General features: G+C 32.0%; 1 protein-coding gene across 15 annotated transcripts in view; it reads left to right on the top strand.

The window, feature by feature from the left end:
* DYNC1I2 (dynein cytoplasmic 1 intermediate chain 2) overlaps window positions 1-22,574 on the top strand; it is a 53,950-nt gene that overhangs the window by 13,882 nt on the left and 17,494 nt on the right. For 5 of the 15 annotated variants that reach the window (XM_027557796.1, XM_027557756.1, XM_027557727.1 and 2 more), the window contains 10 exons: window positions 352-442; window positions 5,791-5,850; window positions 8,257-8,372; window positions 18,724-18,819; window positions 19,041-19,203; window positions 19,309-19,408; window positions 19,902-20,027; window positions 20,919-21,065; window positions 21,422-21,535; window positions 21,836-21,969. In XM_027557796.1, coding sequence (XP_027413597.1) covers window positions 352-442; window positions 5,791-5,850; window positions 8,257-8,372; window positions 18,724-18,819; window positions 19,041-19,203; window positions 19,309-19,408; window positions 19,902-20,027; window positions 20,919-21,065; window positions 21,422-21,535; window positions 21,836-21,969 — 1,147 coding nt within the window. Of the gene's footprint in view, window positions 1-297; window positions 443-5,790; window positions 5,851-8,256; window positions 8,373-18,723; window positions 18,820-19,040; window positions 19,204-19,308; window positions 19,409-19,901; window positions 20,028-20,918; window positions 21,066-21,421; window positions 21,536-21,835; window positions 21,970-22,574 lie in introns of all 15 variants that reach the window. The other 10 variants (XM_027557719.1, XM_027557692.1, XM_027557701.1 and 7 more) reach the window with 3 other exon arrangements.

Genomic DNA, 22,574 nt, shown 5'->3' with positions numbered 1-22,574 from the left:
AGCAAAAAGTTAGAAAGGGGAGAAGGAATGCTTTCCTTTGAAAATTAGTACCCACATTTGGTGTTGGCCGAGATGAAAATGCATCCTTTCATAATCTTGCCTTTTTTTTTTTAATATAAAGCCCAAATGCATTTTGCCAGAGAAATTGCATGAATCGTCAGCATGCATTGTTAACTTTGTCTTTCTCCTCTTCTTTTACTGTTCATTTTCATTCATGTACTTTCGTTTTTTGGTTTGCCATTATTTTTTCTTTTTTGTTAATTACTTCATATTAAATTACTTTTGAAACGTCATAAGCTGAGCAACCTCTGCGTGTAGTAACAGCGGATACCTGTCTATTTCACTATTTAGTCCCTCCTCCTATGTCTCCATCCTCCAAATCTGTGAGCACACCAAGCGAAGCTGGGAGCCAGGACTCTGGAGATGGCGCCGTGGGATCTAGGTACAGTAATTTTCTTTTAATATTTTAATGATAGAATGCATTTACTACGCAGTTACTGTCAGTGGTATAGAGCAGCTCTAAATAGTTATGTTGAGGTAGTTGTAACATTTTGAAATCTAAATGACACAGAAATTGTTTGTTGTAAATTGGGGGGAAATTTTTTAAAAACATTATTTTACTGTTACACTTGATTAATTTAGCTACTGACTAGTTAACTGATTTATGCTGATTTTCTTATACTAAAAATAGAAGTGTTAATTCATTAAATTATTTTTTCTATTTAAGCAGCATTGTATTAGTTATGTGAGCGTTTTGGGTATAAATAGTGTAAAATCTCTCTTATGCTTAATTTCCATTTGGTAATTGAAATAATAGAATAGAATTAGGCTGTTTAACTGAATTGTTTATTTCAAATAAACAGCCTAATTCTATTCTATTAAGTTATTCTAATTAGGTAGAAAATAATAATGCATAAAATATCAAGAATAAGGAATAATTGCTAAGGAAACATTGAGTGTTTACTGGTGCTTCAATAAAAATTTTAAAAAGTATTTACTGGCTTGAGGGCATTATGCTAAGTGAAAGAAATCAAAGGGAAAACAAATACTGTATGATCTCACTTATAAGTGAAATTTAAAAAACGAAACTAGCTCATAGATACAGAGAAGAGATTGATTCATTTTTATTTTCATTTAAAAAATTTTTGATGTTTGCTAGAGGTGGGGGAGGTAAGGGGTAGGCGGTGAAGGGGGTCAAAGGGTACAAAGTTGCAGTTATAAAATAAGTCATGGCGGTATCAATGTACAGCATGGAGACTGTAGTCAGCAGTTTATGTATATATAAACACACCTTATGGTGCTTGAGTCGCTAAATCATGTCTGACTCTTGTGACCCCATGGGCTGTAGGCTGCCAGGCTTCTCTGTCTATAGGATTTTCCAGGCAAGAATACTGAGTTGGGTAGCCATTTCCTTCTCCAGTAGTTAACAATAGTATGTTGTATATTTGAAAGTTGCTGAGAGATTGGGTCTTAAAGAGAAAGAGAAAATCATAAGAAAAAATTTTGTAACTATGTAAAATGGATGTTAACTATACTTATTGTGATCATTTCACCATATATACAAATATTAAATCATTATGTTATATACTTGAAACTGATATTATATGCCAGTTATACCTCAATTAAAAAAAAAAAAGTTCATTGCCAAGTTTTCCTGAACTTGCATCTTCCTTGTAAAACAGTATCTCACATTTGTTTTATCATCCTGCATACATGTTGGGACTTGATTTTCAAACATTCAGTAAGATTTCAACCTCTTTCCAAATACCATACTGAGAAAAGTATTACTTCTCTTCGTCACACTGCCAATAATACCAAATCTTTATTTAACAAATCTTACATTTTTATTTCTTATTGCAACTGAAATGAAACTAAACACAGCCAGTTAAAAATCTTTGTTCAGAATCCTTATTTTGGGCTAGGAAGTTAAATGTCTTCCTCAGGAAAACTTAAACACCTTTTAATGAGAAGTAAGCTAAGAAGTTTTATCTTCTTTGTGCCCAGGCACCTCGATTGAAGTTGAAAACAAGTAATGAGTATCTAAAGGACAAGACAAAAAAAGAAGAAAAGGGGCTAACTAATCCATAAACTCAGTCCTTTAATCAGTTCTGAATAATCAAGTTGTCATTAACAATTAGAAGACACAAAAGGCTCACCAATCTGAATTTGAGATGTGCTTTCCAAACCTGTTCTGTTTACAGAACTGAAACTGCAGATTTAAACAATACTCTTTTTGGACGTTAAGTGACATGATAAAAGAATATATTGTAGATTAAAGGCTGAATTTATTTAGTTTAAATGCATTTTTAAAGGCTAAATTTGTTTCATGCTTTTGTACTTCTGTATTTTTATACAAATATGTTAGTATTCCTTTCCTAGTAAAACAAGTGGCATTTTCAGAAGGGTTTTATTTTCCCCTTATAATACATTATCAAAGTAAAAATATTTCCCAAGGTAAAAAACACAAAAAATTTATTAAATTTCCTTACTTGATATTATATATTATTTTAATGCATATACTGTATTGTGTTAATTCATTGTTCTTGATTTTGAATAAGAATAGAAAGATTATAATGCAGCATCAGCTAGTTTGCTTTCAAAAATACTGTGTAGCATATGCAAATTAAAATATGATCACCTGAGTTTCATTGAAAAACCTAAAGACTATTAGAGAGACCCAATTGGAATATTGTAAATTGGTATAGGAAATAAATAACTTAAGAAATATGTTTATTTTGTTAGAATACATATTAATTGAATTGCCAATTTAATGTTAAGTGCTATAGGCTAGTAAAGAAAATAATGTTCCTGGTCTTTGCCTTCATGGAACTTGGATTCTAATGCTCATTAATTTCTATAACTTAAATATAGTATTCACTGTATTGAAAAATCCTAAGAATAATGTACTAACTTGTGTTTAAAGTGTAGATTTGTAGATGTAAAACAAGAAAACGAGTAGTTAAGTATCTTTAGGAATATGTGTTTTTATTTTTTAAGTTATGAAAATATGATAACATTTACAGGAGACTTGGAAAATGCAGAACAAAGTTACATATAGTTCCACTATATTGCAGTTTTTTAAAATAAGTATTTTTAGTTGGAGTTTCAATGTCAAACTCTCAAAAATTAGTAGAATGAACAGACAGAAAAGTAGAAGGATATAGTAGACCTGAAAAGCACTATGAACCGATTCAACATAATTAAAATTTATACAATTTTCACACAACAGCAGGATACAAATTCTATTCAGTTCCTATAGACTATAGACCTAGAGACACTGGAACATATCCAGGGACATAAAACAAGATGCAAAAATTTCATGGTCTAAAGATATTGAAATCATACCTGTGCTCTCAAGTCTGTTATCACTGTGAAATTATGTTAGAAATCATGATCAAAGATATTTTATAACAATGCACATATTTTCAAATGCAATGTGACAATTACCAAGAGAGATCTTTGACTTAGTTATTGAAAGCCTCAGTAAAGTTAAAAGACTGAAAAATCACACAGGGTGGTTGCAGAGAAAACATTTGAGAAAGTAATATCAAAATGAGAAATTAATATCAAAGATACTTTTTAAAAAGGGTATTTGTTTTTTTATTAGAGAATGAGTACAAGATTAATGGGAGAGAAAATAAATTCTTTTTAAATGAGATGACTTGATATCTTTTTAGTCTTAATATATATGTCATCTCCTTTGAGAATCCAAACTGATTTTTAATTGTTAATTTTCAAGAGGACTAAATATGTTCACTTTTTAATATATATGTACACACAGAGAGAAAACTATGAATTCCTTTAAATCATCTCCAGATTCCATAATAGAAAAATAATTAATATTGTTGATTAATTGATGATATTGGCAGTAAAGTTGCATTTTAAAATATGTGACTTTTTAAAAGAATGCTAGAGTCTGAGAAAGAAAAAGAATGGATATAAATTGAGCTGCCATGATGATAATGAAAAAATAAACAGCGAAATGCATGAAGACATGTGAGACGTATAAACCTATACACTCAACTCCTTCAGCTGGCCAAGACGGTCGACGATTACTGCACTTGGGGAGTAGGAAAAAAACATATTAGACATTACCAAGTATGATATCAAAACATCTGAATCACAATTTCTCAATGCCAAAAGTTTCTATTTGGCCTGGTGGTAATTTATGAATAAAGACAAAGGAAGCCATGAAAAATGATATTTCTGTAACTTTGCTGATTGGCAAGTTGCATATCATTAAGATTCTAGTTCACTTTCTTAATCACTTCTGTTAACTCTGAGATTTAGATAACAGTTAGTCAATGAGTAATCCATGCTCCTTATTCCTTTTTTACATTCTTGATCAGTTTATCTTTTGGGCTTTTGATTATATTAAAATTTTAATTTATATGTCTGGAGATGCCTTTAATATAATCCCATACTTTGTGCAATATGTTTTCAGTACTGGCTCTGTTCTGAGGTAGAGTTTTACTCTATTTTAGACCAAAATGACATCCTTAACAAGGAGCTCTATGTCATTGGTAACAGCTCGAACTCTTAGAGAATGTAAAGGGTATGTACAGAACATTCCTTGGAGAGCATCTCATAGAACCTCTTCTGGTTTAACAAAGCCTGAGTTTGTTGCTATTCATTGCTTAGTATAAAGTAAATCTTCACTGTGGCCCCTTCTTTCTTTGTGTATACACTTACCATTTAAATCCCAAAATCTTTCTTTATATTTTTAAAATGAAGCATTTCTCTATTTCATTTGATTGCTTTTACTGTTAAGTTGTATAGGCAAGTAAAGATTTCATTTCTTATATTTAAATATTATAGTAGTTTTAGTTGTACATTATAATTTGTTGCATAAACGAGAAACAAATATATTTGACAAAGATGGTAGCACTGAATGTATTGTGCTTAACTTTTTAATAGGGTTTCTAGCATTATATGGTACTGTACATAATTATCTTACATATTGCTAATCTACAGGAGTACGAGTGTGGGAAGGATCTTTTATTCTAGTAATGACTAAATTTTCCTTAAATCTTTTGGAAAAGATCCCGTGGAAGTTGTTTACCCAAAAGGCAAGGCTAAACACAACCAAATATTTATTTAGGATTGATATTCTCCAAAAGCTTAGTTAGTTTAGATAAATTCTTGGAACATAAAATATTTTTCCTGGCAAAAAAAAAGTCTGCTTTTTCCTAGAGACAGAAATCTTTAGTTGCTTTCTAAAGCAGATGACATGTAAGCCCAAGGCAGTGCTTAACCCATAAATTACATAAGGGTCACATTTTGGAAACTTAAGCTATTTTGTATCCCAGTGGAATAGTCTTTGGTTTTCTTACCAAAAGGCTTATGTGTTGACTCATTTCCTTTACCAATATGACAATTTCCTGCACACATTTAATGCTTTGGGCAAGATTATGATATGTTAACTAAGATGTTTTTACTAAAGCTTTTTTCATTAGGAAATTTCAAATTTCAACTATATGTATAGCCTAGCTTGTTACCATCCAAAAATAATGTGTTATTTGGGATGTTGGATGTTTTGTCTGTTCTTATCCATTATTTTGCAAGATTAGTTTCTTAAAATCTGAAAATACTGTCTTTTTAACTATTCTAGGTTGTATGTTTGCATTGCATGAACTAGAGCATTTGAGTGATATCTCATGTTTTTTTGTACTAACCGGAACATGTGGTTTTTAATTGTGAACAGTGCTTTAGCTATTCATAGAATGTATTTGCTTGACTAACTTATGGCCTTTTTTGCTAATGCTTCATGGTTGTCCTACAACCATTTAGGACGCTGCATTGGGATACAGATCCATCAGTTCTTCAGCTTCACTCAGATTCCGATTTGGGGTATTGAATAGATTTTTTACCTTCCCTCTTTTGTAATTAATTTGATTCTTTGTGAAATTGTCCTAATTTTATTTTTCTTAAATTTCTAATGTGCAGATAATACAAAGAGTGATATTTCACTGTGACACCTCATTTATCCTCTATCATTAGTGAAAGAAATATTTTATGTATCTGATTTTATAGGTACCCTAAATCTATGAATTTAAATGTCTAAATTACTTTTATTATTGCTATATTTTTTATGTAAGTTTTTATACAGTGTATTACAAACTTCCTAAACTTTTATTTTTTTAATTTTTTTTTTAAACTTTTAAAAATACATACTCTACATGCAGTCTTTTCTAGGTTACTCAACATGAAAATTTATTTTCCTGTATTAAAATTTCCTGATGATATTTAAGGTTTTGAGAGGAACAGAGCTGTCGGTTTCTACACTGTGGCTCCAGATTGCTGTTGGCTTATTCATTTACTAATTTATTCTAGTCTCCGATGCAAACTGTAAATGTTTACTTCTGCCACTGTGCCTGACTCACATAGCTCTTTTCCCTTGATAGTTTGCAGCTTCTGAAGCATGTGTCCCTATACCTTTAGAAATTATGTCTAAAGTAAGAGTAAATAAGCCTTATGTGCATGCTAAATTGCTTCAGTCGTGTCCAATTCTTTGGGACTTTTTGTGCGTAGCCTGCAAGGATCCCCTATCTATGGGATTCTCTAGGCAGTACTGGAATGGGTTGCCATGCCCTCCTCCAAGGGGATCTTCCTGACCCCAGGGATTGAACCCACATCTCTTATTTCTGAGGGCTCAAACTCACATCTCTTATGTATCTTGCATTGGCAGTTGGGTTCTTTACCACTAGTGCTACCTGGGAAGCACTTAAATAAACCTTGAATTAGGCCATGTAAGAAAAGTATATGGGCTTCTTGTACATTAGCTGGAAGTCCTCTCTGTTGGCTGACCCTGAGGCTCCTCCACCCTCAACTGCTTGCTTGTTCTCAGTAAAAGTGGCTTTGGATAAGTAAGGTATTATCTCCCCAAATCTATCCCTAAATCTTATTCTGTTTGTTTGTGTATTGTGGTTTTTAATCTGTTAAACCCTATATGTACTCAGCTTAGTAACTTGTTCTTAATGTTGACTCAGGCACTTTTTTCCAGATATGATAAATATCTGAAATTATATTTCAGATATGAGTAATTTATTTTTCATATGGTTTACATCTTGAAAATTAGAATATAAAATTTATTTCAGATTTTGTTCTTAGAATGCTAAGTCACTTCAAATCTTACTAAATTTTTCTAATTAATTCTTTGACTATGCTTTTTTTTCTCTAAGATATTTCCAAGGTAGAAAACACATGAAAAATTTCTTGTGGCCCACATTTGGGACCTTAGAGAAGATTAACTCTTTAAATGTACTAATTTTATTAAACTTTTTTGTACAGGTTTTGAAAAGGATGTTTGTATAAGAAAAAAATATTACCAAATATATATATATATTTCAAATATCCAGCTTTATATTCTTGTAAGACAGATTCATTATTGAGAATTTTGAGAGTTTGAAAGCATGCTATATTTGGTTTAGAATTTAGACATCTTCTATAATAGGAAAAAATTCCCCGAGATATAGAATAAAATATAGTTTTCTTTTGGTACATTTTCATTATCTACAACACTCTTCTGTTTGTCAAAAAATAGTGTATTTCACTTATTTAAGATAGGAGTGACTTGAGTAATTTCATGATATTCAGAAGATATATAGCTTTAGTTTAGATCTAAAATAATCTGCACAATAGTTTGTCCATGTGTGAATCAAGGACAGTATTGATCACACAGAGATTAGAGACTTAAAGTTTAAATATTTTATTTTATAATCTAAATTGACTGTATGCTTCTCAATTTCTGCAAAATATAAGTAGAAAAAGTTGTTTTCAACAGAAAGTTATTTCTCACTCTTAAAGCTGATGTCTTCTAATGTTGAAGGGAGACTAAATGTGGTATGAATGAGATCCATATATTTAACTCTTAACAAAAAATTCCAGAATCCTATCCCTGCTAAAAACAGTTCTCATAACCAACCATATTCAGCAGTCTACTTTGAAATTCCCATCCTCTTCCTCTGTTATTACCCACACATTTGTTCTAAGAAACTAAATTATTTGCTTTTTTAAAGTGAAAAATAAACACCTTGAATGATTCAGAAATCTATTTTGTTCTTGCTACCTTCTAATTCTTTTGTTAAAATAAAGCCAATTAATTGTTCATTTAAATTTTCTTGAATAAAACAGGGGTTTAAATTACACTGTTGGATATACGATATTTAATTCTTACTTTTCCCAAAAAACATGGTTTGATGTAGTTAAAGTGTATTATTTGTAGTGTTTGAAAGTATTTGTGTTCACTTTATTTAGACGAGGACCTATTAAACTTGGAATGGCTAAAATTACACAAGTTGACTTTCCTCCTCGTGAAATTGTCACATACACAAAGGAAACTCAGACTCCAGTTATGGCTCAACCCAAAGAAGGTGAGTATCTGCCTTTAAATATGATTGTCATTAATCCCCATGTTAAATAAGGGGATTCTTTTTTTTTTTTTTCCTTGGTTGTTTGGCATATTTTCTTAGAGGAACATTATAAAAATAATACTTTGGGTTTCTGTATTTACGTATTTGCTCTTTAGAGTTTGAAAACTTTTTCTTGTAGAATTTAATAGAAGTATAAGCTATATGTATGTTTTTAATTTTGTTGGCATAAATACAAATACTTCCATTCTCATTTTGTTGTTACTATGTGCTGCTTTAGAAGCAAAAAATAAACTTAAGAATGTTGTATTTCTGTGTCATGAACGTAATTCTTCCCAAAAAGGGAGTATATCCAATAGTAAATGAAATAACGTAAATTATTGTCTTTGGTGCATACTATATTCTGATATAGTGCCAGTTATCTGTATTAATGAACAAATCTAGACCTAATTCATAAACTTCCTATTTTATGATCTAAGGGCTCTACTATGTTGATTATATAGCAGCCTGTAATCTCTGTGAAACAGAAGGAGTATACATAGACATTATATTGAATGTGGAGTCCTTTGTGTCTTAAATCAAAAGGAGCTGACCATTTTTACAGTGGGGACTAATTTTAAATATCTCATTGAATAGCTAATGATTTAAGCATAAACTTAATATGATAGTTCTTGTTTTTCCAAGGGAAGCTAATTATGTTTGATATAAAAGTTTACTTAAGATCCCTAATACAATTCACAATTTCTTATCTGAAACCTATGGAGGTGTATATATATATAGGGATTCAGAATTTTTTACATTTCAAAGAAGTTAAGTACTATATGTAAGTACTATATGTAAACACTCCAGCAGCATCTTGGGCATAAATATTCAACAGCAAAAGATATGAATATTCAAACTGAGTGAGATAAATAATGATTATAGATACCTTTACTTCTGGTCATGTTAGAGTTTACCACCAAAAGAATTACGGATTTTAGAGTTGGTGATATTTTGGAATTGTGGGCCTATTGTAATCCTTTTAGCAGTCTGTACATAAAGAACACTTTTTTTTCTCCTCAGCCAGAAAAATTTATTATTGTTTAATTATAGAATATTAAGCATAAGCACTTTATCAAATGTTTAAGTTAATTTATCTCTAAAATTTCAATTAAATTACCACATTTCTCCATTAAGGAGAAGCAAAAGTAATATTCATTGCAGAAAACCCTGAGATACAAGTAAGCAAGAGTGGGGGGTGGGGGGAATCCTTGAAATTCCTAGCTTATTACCAATGAAAATCTTTAAATTTTCATACTTATATATACTTCAAAAGAAAATGAGCCATTATAACTCTTTATAGACTTTTTAAACTTAATAGTAGATCATCACATGTATTTTTAACAACTCTCCTTTCCTGTCCATCCCCCTAAGGATGGACATAAAATAAATATCATTAACTTTTCCTTTGATTTTCTTCTTGGTCCCAAAAGGACTTGACATTATCGTGTGTACAATTAAACTCAAAAATTTTGAGGAAATAGGAATAAGTTTTTGTCCAATAGTTTTTTTTAGAACTTGACCATGTGACTATTCATTTCTATGGATACATTTTTTTTCATTCCTGCTGCTCTATCGATTGGTAAAATAGCTTTCACATGTGCAAAATCCCTTATCTTACCAGAAAAAAAGTCCTTGATGATAGATTTGTTTGAGACATAAGCCACTTTAAAAAAAGAAAAGAGGAAAGATAAAGTGCTGAACTACCAGTATGGAGAAAGCTAATACTATAGGATTCTATAATTTCCAGAAAATATTATTTTACTAATGTGTTCAAAGTACTGAAATGTCTGTCTTTTGGGAGCTATATAATTAGATATGTTAAATGAGAAATGTTAGATCTGTTAGATAGAAAGTAAGCAAAATAGCCAAAATGAGGGTACAGTATCTCATTTAAAACATAAATTAGGCTTTTTTCCTTATAATAATAATATGAAGATTTAGTTTTATTTATGAAATGCATTTTAGATTGTTTTAGAATATAAAGCAATTCTGAAGCAATTTTAGGTAATGCCTATTGTAACACACCTATAATTATATGTATTGTTTAAAAGAAAACTTCCAGTTTTTAAAATAATTTTTTCTAATTACTGTAATATATCATAGAGAATTTAGAGAAGACAGAAAGGACAGGAAATATGCCTATGATACCACTGTGTAGTACCCATTGTTAATATTTTGTTTCCAGTCTGTTTTCTACGATACATTTTTTTCAAAAATTATATACGTATACATATACAAGCACACATATGGTTGTATATCCCACCTGAAATTTTTTGTTTATAGTTCCTTATTCTTGACATGCATATAAATTTTAAAGTGAACATGTAATAACGTCTTTGAGCTAATTTGAATGTATAGCTACTAGTATATGACTGGCAGTTTTGTAAAAAATGCTTTTTTTCCATTTTTATTTTGAAATTAATGGGAAAATTTAAAAGATTGTGATTTGTAAAGTAGGCTAATAACCCAGAAGTTCAAGATAAACTGTATTTTTTCACTTGAAAATTAGTTACGTGAGTGCTAAGTCGCTTTGGTTGTGTCCAACTCTTTGCAACTCCATGGACTGTAGCCCACCAGGCTCTTCTGTCTGTGGAATTCTCCAGGCAAGCATACTAGAGTGGGTTGCCATGCCTTCCTCCAGGGGATCTTCCTGACCCAGGGATTGAACCTGTGTTTCTTATGCCTCCTGCATTGCAGGCAGGTTCTTCTATTTAGGGCAAGGCTTTTACCATCCATCGTACTTCAGCTTTTTTGCCAAATTTTCCAGAACACAATAGGGACTGTTTCTTCTTCATTGCTATAATGCCTGGTCTAGAGAATGCATGATGTGTAGTGAGTACAAACTCAGTAAATAATGCCTTTTCTTGGGAAGTAACTGCTGGGAAAGTATTATTTTCCAGTGTTAATACTACAGTAACAATATTGATGAAATTGGGTGAGAAAGTATAGTCTCGGTTCTTGATTTTAATATGACTATATCATGTTGTAATCATTATTTGCTCTTAGATCCATAAATGAAACATACATCCTCCCTTATAGCCTTCTCTAATTCCATGATGACCTAGATACAAACATATGCTGTTACTCTGTGTTCTGTGTATCCCTGTGAATGCTGTGAGCAAATTGGACCTATTAGCATCTCTCACATATATTATCTTAGCTACTTGTTTGTTACAGTTCTTCAAACCTCATGTTTAAATTGGTGACTGAAAATTGTAACAGCAGAGTGCTTACTACATATCAGGTATAGTGTAAGGCACTTTACGTTATCTCTAATCCTCTTATCAAAACCTTGAGAGTTAAATACCAATTCTGTTTACATATGAGGAAGCTGAAGCTGAAAGAGAGCTTATGAAGGGTAAGATTCTAAACCAAGTTTGGCTGATTCCAACGTATGCTTTCCTTCTTACGCTGTCACTGAAGCAGCAGTTTCATTCTTTTATGATAGTTACCTGTGGTAAGAAATTCAATTCATATTAATTACAGTCTAGTACAAATGTAGATACAGATGTGTACAGATATCCTTCGAATTTCAAAAGTTCACTTATGCCACTTAGGGAGTGTGACAAACCCAAGCTCCTTCCCTGGAAACTACACTCAGCATCTCAGCAGAAAGCTGCCGTAGCTTTAAACTGTCTCTGAGCATCTGCAGTATTTACTCTGTGCACATGGTAACAAGATGTGTCCTAAAGTAATCGCTTCTTCAGTTTACACCATTTCAGCTTAAGAAAGTTTTCAAGGACTGCTCTACTTTTGGATAGCGGGGGCAGGGCGGGGGTGGGGGGGGCGGGGAGGGCGGAGTCTTGTAACTGATACAAAAGTTTTTTGAAATAATACCTTCTCTGCTCTTACTGTATTTCATTTTTTTCATTGTTGGCCATGACTAAATTGTTGGCTTTGACCTGTAGTTTGAAGAACATTTTATTAAAAAATAGCATGGCTTATTTATTCATAAATTTGCACTTATTTATTGGTAAATTTGCATCAGATAATATCTTATAGTGATTGGCTCAGAGTAATGAATAAACAGCTTTGATCTTTCATGTTGTTAAATAGAATTTTTCTTATCTTCACTAATAGAGGGTGAAAGTGGCAAGATACATAAACTGAGCCCATTTTCTAATGGGTACACCTATGTACCACTCTCTTTAAAATTTTCCTCTGTAGACTAGACTCAGATATTAGTTTTATAAAGATCCATGTTTATTCATTTGCAACCTAACAAGAATTCAGTGATTCTACTAGTGTATTGAGTGTATGCTGTCTACTTGATTATTTTTTTAGTTTAAGGTTGAGGTATGTAGGCCTCCTGTAGCTCAGATGAAAAAGAATCTGCCTGCCAAGCAGGAGACCCAGATTTGGTCCCTGGGTTGGGAAGATTCTCTGGAAAAGAAAATGGCAACCCACTCTGGTATTCTTGCCTGGAGAATCCCATAGGCAGAAGAGCCAGGCAGGCTACTGTCGGTGGGGTCGCAAAGGGTTGGACGTCATTAAGCGACTAACACTGCACGACTACTGAGGCATATAAGTGAAGGAGACTGAGAGACATACTGTAAGACCATGGGGCTGTCCTTAGCCTTTAAAACTGTTTATAAAAATGAGATTTCCTGTCTGTGTCATTACCATTATTTTCATGTCCAGGGCTCTTACATTGTTTCATTTCCCAATTTATGGGAGTTTAAGAAAGAGGGGTAAAAAACCCCTACACTTAAAGTTTTATAATGAGGACACTTTGTGCTTAACTCTACCTCAGCTTTTCCATTGGTTTAATACAGAGCTTCTCAAACTTAGCCTCCTTGTCTCACATTTAAGAATATGTAATAAATTCCCAAACTCACCATGATAAAAAATTGCGAAATTTACAGTTTGAGTGTAAAAGACAGTAAATTGAACTTGGGTAGGCAGTGTAATTAGTACAGAAGTAATGTTAGTTATCAAATTGAAGATAAAAATTGGTCTTAGACTTAGCTCTCTTTTTCATTTTTTAGAAAATGGCTGAATCTGTTCTTTTGAAAAGCACATGTTCTTGCTTTCAAGTTTACTCTGTAAGTTGATAGTACCATTTCTGAACTGAGGTGCTTTGCTGTCTTAAAGCACCTACTGTGAATGAAATTGACTAGGAACATGTGACCTTAGTCAATTTCGCTCCTGGCAGGTAAAAAAAACTCATGGCAGGAGTGTAATACCCACAGATACAGGCCTGGAAAAGTTACTTTCTTCTCTTATCTTTTAGAAGTTTTTAACTCTCTTGAAAATGGCATTGTCTTTTCTTATTCACCAGAAATCATCAGCATGGATTTTTCGTTGTTGTTGCAATTTTTAGACACAGATTTTTAAAGAGGAAATTCCACAGTTTAATCAGCTTGTTTACACCTGAGGAAACTTGAGACCCAAGAATGTTCATTGATGACCCTATGGTCACAATATAAAAGAATATCTGGCTACAGTCAGAACCTTGATTTCCATTGGAGTGCTGTGTTTCTCATATCATTCTACTTTCTTATCTGTGTGGAGTTTTGTAATGGTTTTTGGTATTGATTTAGTAATCATATTTTTCCTCAGGTACATGTTGATTAGAATATATAATGTGTAGAAAAATGTTATATGTAAATAGCTCTTAATTTTTTATTACATGATCTTAACATCTGGAATCCACACTTCCCAAGTAGACTAAATTGTTAAGGCCTTCTGGTTAATATTATTCTTGTCTAAAATGGATTTTAAAAAAACTTTTTGGAATAAATAACATATGTAATAAGTTAGTTTTAACTCTCAAAGAATCTGTGAGAATATAAAAATAATTGAAAATTGAATCATTTGTTCTTAACCATGATTGAAAGACTTTAATCAGCATATTTAAAATTGTGGCCTCAGAAAAATGTAATATTTATGAGATCACAGATAACAGGATCTGTGTTAATGATGCCAGTACTGCCTAAATAAAAATTTGAATTTTACATAAAATGAGACAATATAGAGAGAAAATTCTGTGTTAAAATAAATGGTATAATTAAAGTATTACCCTCTTTTTATTTATCTCCCAAATTAGCATTAGACCTATATTCAAAATATTTCCTGATTAAAATTTTCCCTTGTTAAATATCTAAATTGTGAAGAAACAAGTGACCTTGCGTTTGATTCTAGGTGTTTAAAAAAATAAAAGGAATGAATTCCACTGATACATTCCTAAAGTTTTGTCCTAATATTTTCTTAATATTGATTTTTAAAGAGTAAAGAATATGAAATTTTGGACAAATGGATCAAAATGAAGTGATTCAAAAGGATATTGAACCAGAAAAAGGTTTATTTTGAAAATATTAAAGGAAAATCATTTGTATCTAACATGTAATTTTAAACTTATGATTAAAGTATTTCCCTCTAATAGTCTCATTTTGTTTGTGAAGTTACTTACAAGTAGAATTTTTATAAATTAAATTATGACTTTATGTGCAACATATTTTTCCTGATTTTTGGAATTCATTGGCAGTTTCCTTTGTAGTGAGTAATTACGCTACTTTGTAAATTAGGAATTCTTCATTAGGATATTAAACTATCTTAGAATACATCAGTTTGATGAAACTAGTTAATAAACTTATAGACAACTGTTTCCTAAATAGCATTAATGCACAAATGATATAGATTTTGACCTCATGCTAAGAGTTAATTGTGATAAGTGATAGGTTAGAGTATCAGTTTTTAGTGAGTATTTTCTAGGATCTTGCATATTCCTTGTTATGTGTTACAATATTTTTAAATAATTCAAAGTGTGCTTTGTGGCTTATTCTTAGATATCTCTTTAACGCAGTGTGACATACAGATGGGAAAACTTGTTCTGAAGACTCCTTCCTTCAGCTTAACAAAAGCCACCCATTTCACAGATGATTTAACTTTGATTAACCTACTCCATTGTAACAGATTATTCCAACAACTGGAATTTCATTCTTTCATGTTATTTCTAGGTGCAGCTTAATTTATAGACCGCTTTTCTTTCCATCTCACCAAAATACATCACAATTTTGATGTTAACTCAGTAAAAATTCAATGGTTCATTAAACCTAATCTTAGCATTCATTGACAAGAGGTTTGTCATTTTAAAAGTAACTGCTACTTTTATGCATTCTTTATTGCTCAGTTTATAATCTTAGATTCCCTGTCAGAGAAAGCATGGAGTTAACTACTTAGCATACTGCAATGAATATTCATCAATAAATTGATGTGACATGGCAGTCACATTTTTCAGTCTTCCTGCTCTGTTGTAGTGTTTTTCAGTTTTAAATATATTATGGCTTATCATATAATAGGGACTAGCTTAGAGAATCTTTAGAATTGTAATATTATGTTTTTGGTCATGTTAATAACTTTTTTGGTAGCTAGTTGTATTCATTTTTAATAAGAGTATTTGTTTCAGAGGAACAGTCTTTAATGGTACTCTCTAATGGTCAGATTGTTTTTCCATTCCATATTAGGCATTTTTTGGCCAAATATTTGGTATGTGTAGATAATCAGCTTAATAATAAAAATATTTTAAAAGCAGATCATTTTTGTAATGTTCTTGGAATTTTTCTTAGTGTTAGCCATTTAATGAAGCTTGATTCTTAAGTATCTGAGTTTTTGAATCAGTTTTTAATAGAAAAAGTTAGTACATTCATTCTAAAATAAAATCCTGAAAACAAGTATTTAAATATTGTAGTCATCATTCAGCTACAACTAAACTATATGGGCAAATAAGCATGACAAATGCCATGAAGTAGGCAGAGTTAGATCACTGTCTACCATACTTAATCTACATTTTAAATTTTAAAAGGAAAAGAGTGTCTGTAAGCATGATCTTTTCTGTTAAATGTGTAGATTATGAGGTCACTTAGCACTAAAGTACTGACCATATGCATTATGACAGGAATTTGACACCTGTCATTGGAAATGGTACTTAGAAGCCGTATAATGCAACAAAGTTGAGGGAGGAAGATATGATGTGGATAGGAGGCTGTAATTTATAATTCACAACGCTTCAGGATGACCTGTCCAGGGTGACTCAGATTCCCTGTCTTTGGTTTTAGGATTTACATACAGTGAACTTACTAGTCAACAAAATTGATAACTGATAGTATTAGAAGAAAATGGAAAAATACATATTTTCAGACTTAGTTTTTAATTGAAGTAAATATCTTGTTATTCTAAAAGTCAGCTTAAGTGTAATTAAATTATTTTCATTACATTATACTGATAGGTGACTTGATGGTAGAATTTCATCATAATGTTTGAGCAGTACAGTATAGAATTGTTACCACATACACTGTTCTCAGATTAATAATCCATTGTATATGAGAATTCATCTAAAAGGGAGTACTGTCTTTCTGTTTCTCTGTGTGATTATTTTGCCCCCAAAAAAGCTTTCATTTTTTTAAGTAGCACAAAAGCTGTAATTGGCATGCTTTGTAAGGAAGTGTCAATGTGCAAGAGAGTGGCGATCACTAAGAATTCTTTTGCGTGTTCTTTCCCCTTTGCACCACCGCCTCCTCAGCGGGGTCACTGAGATCACTAGCTTTTCTTGAAATGGCCATTTTCACTGGCAGGTGCATTATACCCTGTATTTTCAGATTGTTTTTCCATTCTGAATGTTTGGCAGGTTGATTGCTCTGGCTGCATTGACGGAGAAAGGGCTGACAAATGCGGTTGGGCTGGCTGAAAAGACAGTGATTACTGTTTTCCTTTGTGGCTGATTGAGGCCCTTGAAAGGAAAAATTTTAACCTTCACCATTTGGTTCAAAAGTATGAGCATATATTGAAATCATTCGTGCCATTTATCCTAGTTCTGTAAACTTGTCAGAACGTAAAAATCGCTCAATTTCAAGTAATGTAGGATTGGCATACGTCATTATCATTTTGATTAAGTTGGAGGTTGTATCATTGTGTGCATTATACAGTGTCATTTAAAGCTTTCTTTCCTAAAGGTACAGTTATATTTTTATTGCTTATACTATAGAGTTAGAAAGATTTTCATAGCTTTCCAAACCTAACACTATGTGTGTGGTTTGGCAGCTGGTGTGGCCTACAAGCTGCATTTTGTTTGCAGGGTAAAGGCTTATCTGTAGGCCTCCTGGAGTGTGGGTAATTGCACAGGCTCGCCATTGGGGAGAGACAGGATTGGAAGCAGTCAAGCGGAAGAATGTTATGCCATCCCATTGCCACCTTGTAGCAGAAAGACACAATCCCAGCAGTGCCATCTGGTTGTTGCTATCTAGTCAGCTGGCCTGGCTGCTGGGACCATGACTTGGCAGCTGGTTCCCATACTTGACCATTCTTTTGTGTATGTCGTATGTTAGTGTGTTTTAGATAATTTTGAACATGGGTCGGGGAAATGACTATAACAAGTAAAGTCCCCTTATTGAATAGGCTCTCATTACTTGAGATGGACTCTGCTACAGATGCCTGCTGCCATTCCCTCATAGACAAATGACGCATCTGTTTAGGCAATAAAAATAAGCATTTTCTTCATAAAAATCCATCTCCGTATGTAGCGAAAGAGAAGGTAGGCAGAGTTGTATGTTCTGTAACATTTTAAAATAAGTAAAGTTATTTTCCTGGTTTGGTTGTGTAAGAGGAGAGTTAGTCATTTTTACAAGTCTTATAAACATTGTCTATTGTCTCAATGTGTATTTTTATTCAAGTTAAGAAAACATTATTTTAAGTGCTTATTGCCACATCATATAACAGTAGATAATGAGACTTGCATTTAAAATGACAGAATAGAAAATGTGGTCTCGTAGCTATTATCTTTAAAATCTGCCTCTCAAATAGCAACCTGAGAGTTAATGTAAGCCGTCTTTATGCCATATGAAGATCCATTAGACACTGATGGTTTCAGATCACAAGTAAGCAGCCAACTCTGTAGGCTATTTTAGACATTTGATTTTTTTCATTTTACAGCATTAATATGTCAGCATGCTACATAAAACTATGTAGGAGTTGCATGTTGTTCTGTCTGGAATGATAAATGCTTGCAAGCTTTTAGAGATTTACATGAGGAACTCATCCTAGTTGCTTATATATCTTATTTCAGTTTATGTAGCTACAGAATTTGATATGGCTGTTGCTGACTTACCATGTTAGGTATGGATAAAGAAGGTCCACTTAATTCTTTTTTAAAAACTGTATTGATAAAATTTTCATTATTTCTCCTCATTCTATCTTATGAGTGGTTCACTTGTGCTTCTACCTAAAAAGTTGTGATACTTTCTGAAATAATTACCTCAAGAGCTTTCAGTTATTGTCATAAAAATAATTTTTGTGTTACTGCTTTGTTTTTATTCAGATGAAGAAGAAGAAGATGACGTGGTGACTCCTAAGCCACCTATTGAACCTGAGGAAGAGAAAACTTTAAAGAAAGATGAAGAAAGTGATAGTAAAGGTACCTTAAAGAATTTAACTTAAAAGAATTTAAACAATTTTATTGATTCCTGTTAAGATTGTTTTTTTATTATTTATGCACTAAAGTAGAATAAAATGCTCTAAATCAAAGAGGTGAATCTGCTTAAAAAATGAGTCGCTTTCATTGATCCAAATTGTGATAGTGAAGTGACATGATTTGAGTGGCATATATCAGACTTTAGAAAAACATTTGTTTTACAGCTCCTCCTCATGAGCTGACTGAAGAAGAAAAGCAGCAAATCTTGCACTCTGAGGAATTTTTAAGTTTCTTTGACCATTCCACAAGAATTGTAGAAAGAGCTCTTTCAGAGCAGATTAACATCTTCTTTGACTACAGTGGAAGAGATTTGGAAGACAAAGAAGGGTAAGTATAGTTGCTAAAATTATGGTGTCCGCAATGTTTAATTACTTTAAGAGTGGGAAGTTATAACACAGTTGTTGGTTTTTTGTTTTTGTTTTTTTTCTGTAGAGAGATTCAAGCAGGTGCTAAACTGTCATTAAATCGACAGTTTTTTGACGAACGTTGGTCAAAGCATCGAGTCGTTAGTTGTTTGGATTGGTCATCTCAGGTAAATTACAATAACAAAATTGGTTTCTGTTTACCCATTTTTGAATTACAATAAGCAGGTAGTTGTATTTTAATTATGGAAACTTTGTATAATTAAATCAATGTATATTATAACAATGGATGATGGCTCTAATGTTATGGTTGCCTTATGTACTTAGGAAGAAAGGATTGGGAACACTATTTAAAACTCAAGGTTTTATTTATGCCACAACTTAGTTTTACTTATTTTAATTGCTTACCTATTTTAATTCTATCCTTTGGATAGAATTGCAACACATTTTAATAAAATATTTTAACATTAAAACCTTTAAAATAACCTTACTAATTCAAAGTTTTACTGATGTTGCAAAGAGCATAACTCTAGAGATGTATTTCTTGATGAAGTGTTAGGAATTTGCATTTTCAGAATAATTTAATTAAAAAAGTTGAGTAACTAGGAATGTAAAACAGTTATTATGCATAGCATTTTTTCCCCACTTGATTCTTGCGAGCAGTATCCAGAATTACTGGTGGCTTCCTATAACAACAACGAAGATGCTCCTCATGAGCCTGACGGTGTGGCCCTTGTATGGAATATGAAATACAAAAAAACTACTCCAGAGTATGTGTTTCACTGCCAGGTAAGATAGTCTTTTAGCAGTCTTCTCCCAGTGTAAGAATTCACTAATGAATTTAGACAGTGCCTTTTTTCTTTTCTTGTCAACATAATGATTTCATTGGATTGGCATTTACTAAACCACCCCATATTTGCAAACAGATGTTAACAAAAAACTGAAGACTTCTCTATTCAACATGATCTGTGTTTTCTAGCTTTTCTGATGTCTCTTATGTTTAATCACACCTAAAGTCCTTTGCTGTTGTGATTTTCTGTTATTGTGATTGATTGTATAAAAGGAATCTTTTATAAAATGTCTTTTCTGCAGGGAGTTTCTCAGGAACTTACTTGCTGAATATACAATTAGATGGTTGGCCCACTGAATTACTTATACATGGCCTGAGGAGTTGGAACTAGATAGTTTTAAGTAGAAACATATGTTTGAAGTAGGAAACAGATGCAGATTTTTAAAGTGGATTTAGTGGGAGGTTAGAATTTGCAAGCCTTTCTGGTTGCATAAGTTATAATCTTTTAATAATATAATAATTTTGCAAAACACTTAACTGAATCAAAACTAGTATTATACTCTGTTGTCAGATTTCTGTCAAAGGCTAAAGTAGAGCCACTTATCTTTTGATTTAATGCTGTATTCAAATAGTTTTTGCTTTGTTGGATAAATTGCTTAAATATTTCTGTAAACAGTCATTACATTCGACTTTTAAGCAAAACTATTCTAGAGATGTATCTTTATGTTCTTAAACAAAATGAAATTTTTAAGTGTGTGTATTTACTGGTGGTTTTAATCTCTGATAGCTTACAATAAAAGGGAAAATGTTTTTGATTATAGATTTATTCTTATAACTTGTCACATTTCTTTCGTTTGATCCTTGAATATAAAAATCTTACTTATTTACAGTCAGCCGTTATGTCTGCGACATTTGCAAAATTTCATCCAAATCTGGTTGTGGGTGGTACATATTCAGGCCAAATTGTGCTGTGGGATAACCGTAGCAATAAAAGAACTCCAGTGCAAAGAACTCCACTGTCAGCTGCAGCACACACAGTAAGTAAAGAGGTTATTTCCATTAGATTTCCTTCATCATTAAATACTTAGTTGTGTCTGTCAAAATAGTCTCAAAATATGTTTCCTTTGATGTATGAATTCCTCATCATTTAGCAACTAAGAATGAGGACTTTTTTTTTATTTTTGGAAATCTATTTTATTAGAAACTTATCTCTCTTCTAAGATAATCTATTGTTAATCCACAGAATAAGATCAAACTTCACATTAAAAATGCCCTTATGATGTGAGACTGTTTTGGATATGAAACAGAATACCTGTGATGATACAGTAAAAATTATTTCATCTTTTTGGTGAAAATAATTCCAGAAAACTTTCTTTAATATTTCTTTCTTTAGCATCCTGTATATTGTGTAAATGTTGTTGGAACACAGAATGCTCACAATCTGATTAGTATCTCTACTGATGGAAAAATTTGTTCGTGGAGTCTGGACATGCTTTCCCATCCACAGGTAGGTTAAACTAGGAAAACTCTGAAGTTTTGAGGCAAATATTGGTATTTTTTTAAGTCTATATAAACCCGTATATTTTTCATAAATGTTTTATAATAGTATTATAGTAGCAGTTTATAAATCTAAGCATGTATTAAATATAATCTGTGATATATATACTTCATTTTCAAACCTGCTTTTAATCAATTAAATTTATGTAAGCAGTATAGTAAAAGAAGGTTTACAAACTAAGACTAGAAAATGTTCTTAAAAATTTTTAAATTGTAAGTTTACAAAATAATCTCAATTTTTTCTGTGTAGGATAGCATGGAATTGGTTCATAAACAGTCAAAGGCAGTCGCTGTGACATCTATGTCCTTCCCTGTTGGAGATGTCAACAACTTCGTTGTTGGAAGTGAGGAAGGTTCTGTGTACACAGCATGTCGCCATGGCAGGTAAATCTAAACTGGAATTTGCAATTATTTAAAATTCTCCCTTGAATAATCTCATGAAAACAATTTGCCTCTTAATTCAAGTAGGAATCTCTCCTAGAGCCACTTATTTGTGACAAGTTATTTAAGTTCAGGTATGTAAAGTTAAATACTTTTTAAAAATAAAAGGTCATTTTAGATCATAATGTGTTCTAGTAATAGATTTTGAGGGGTGTGGTGTGTTGTGATATTCGTATATGTGGACGTGCTCACAAAAGTTAGTGGTAGGAAGTAACATTCTGCAGTTACAAATACAAAAATTCATATACTACATACTGACCTTTAAAGTTGTAAATAAGATTTTCAACTGTTTTTCTGTTTCGATTTATTTGGACATTGAGCCTTCTTGGCTCAAAGTTCACTTCTCCTGATAATTGTACAGTAATGTCACGTACACATTTTAAATTGACTAGTATTTCTCCTGCTGTTCAATCTGTTTTGAAATTGTCTAGCTGTACCTTATCAATTGCTTCCTCTAAAAAAAAAAATTGAGTGTTCAGATTTCATTGCAAATACAGATCACCTTCACTTGAAAGCTTTTGTTTTAAAAGTAACCTAGGTTCTCTCTC

This window comes from Bos indicus x Bos taurus, chromosome 2 (genome assembly GCF_003369695.1).
Source record: "Bos indicus x Bos taurus breed Angus x Brahman F1 hybrid chromosome 2, Bos_hybrid_MaternalHap_v2.0, whole genome shotgun sequence".
NCBI lineage: Eukaryota > Metazoa > Chordata > Mammalia > Artiodactyla > Bovidae > Bos > Bos indicus x Bos taurus.
Note: the sequence above shows the minus strand (reverse complement) of the source record. Positions and strands in the feature narration are given on the sequence as shown.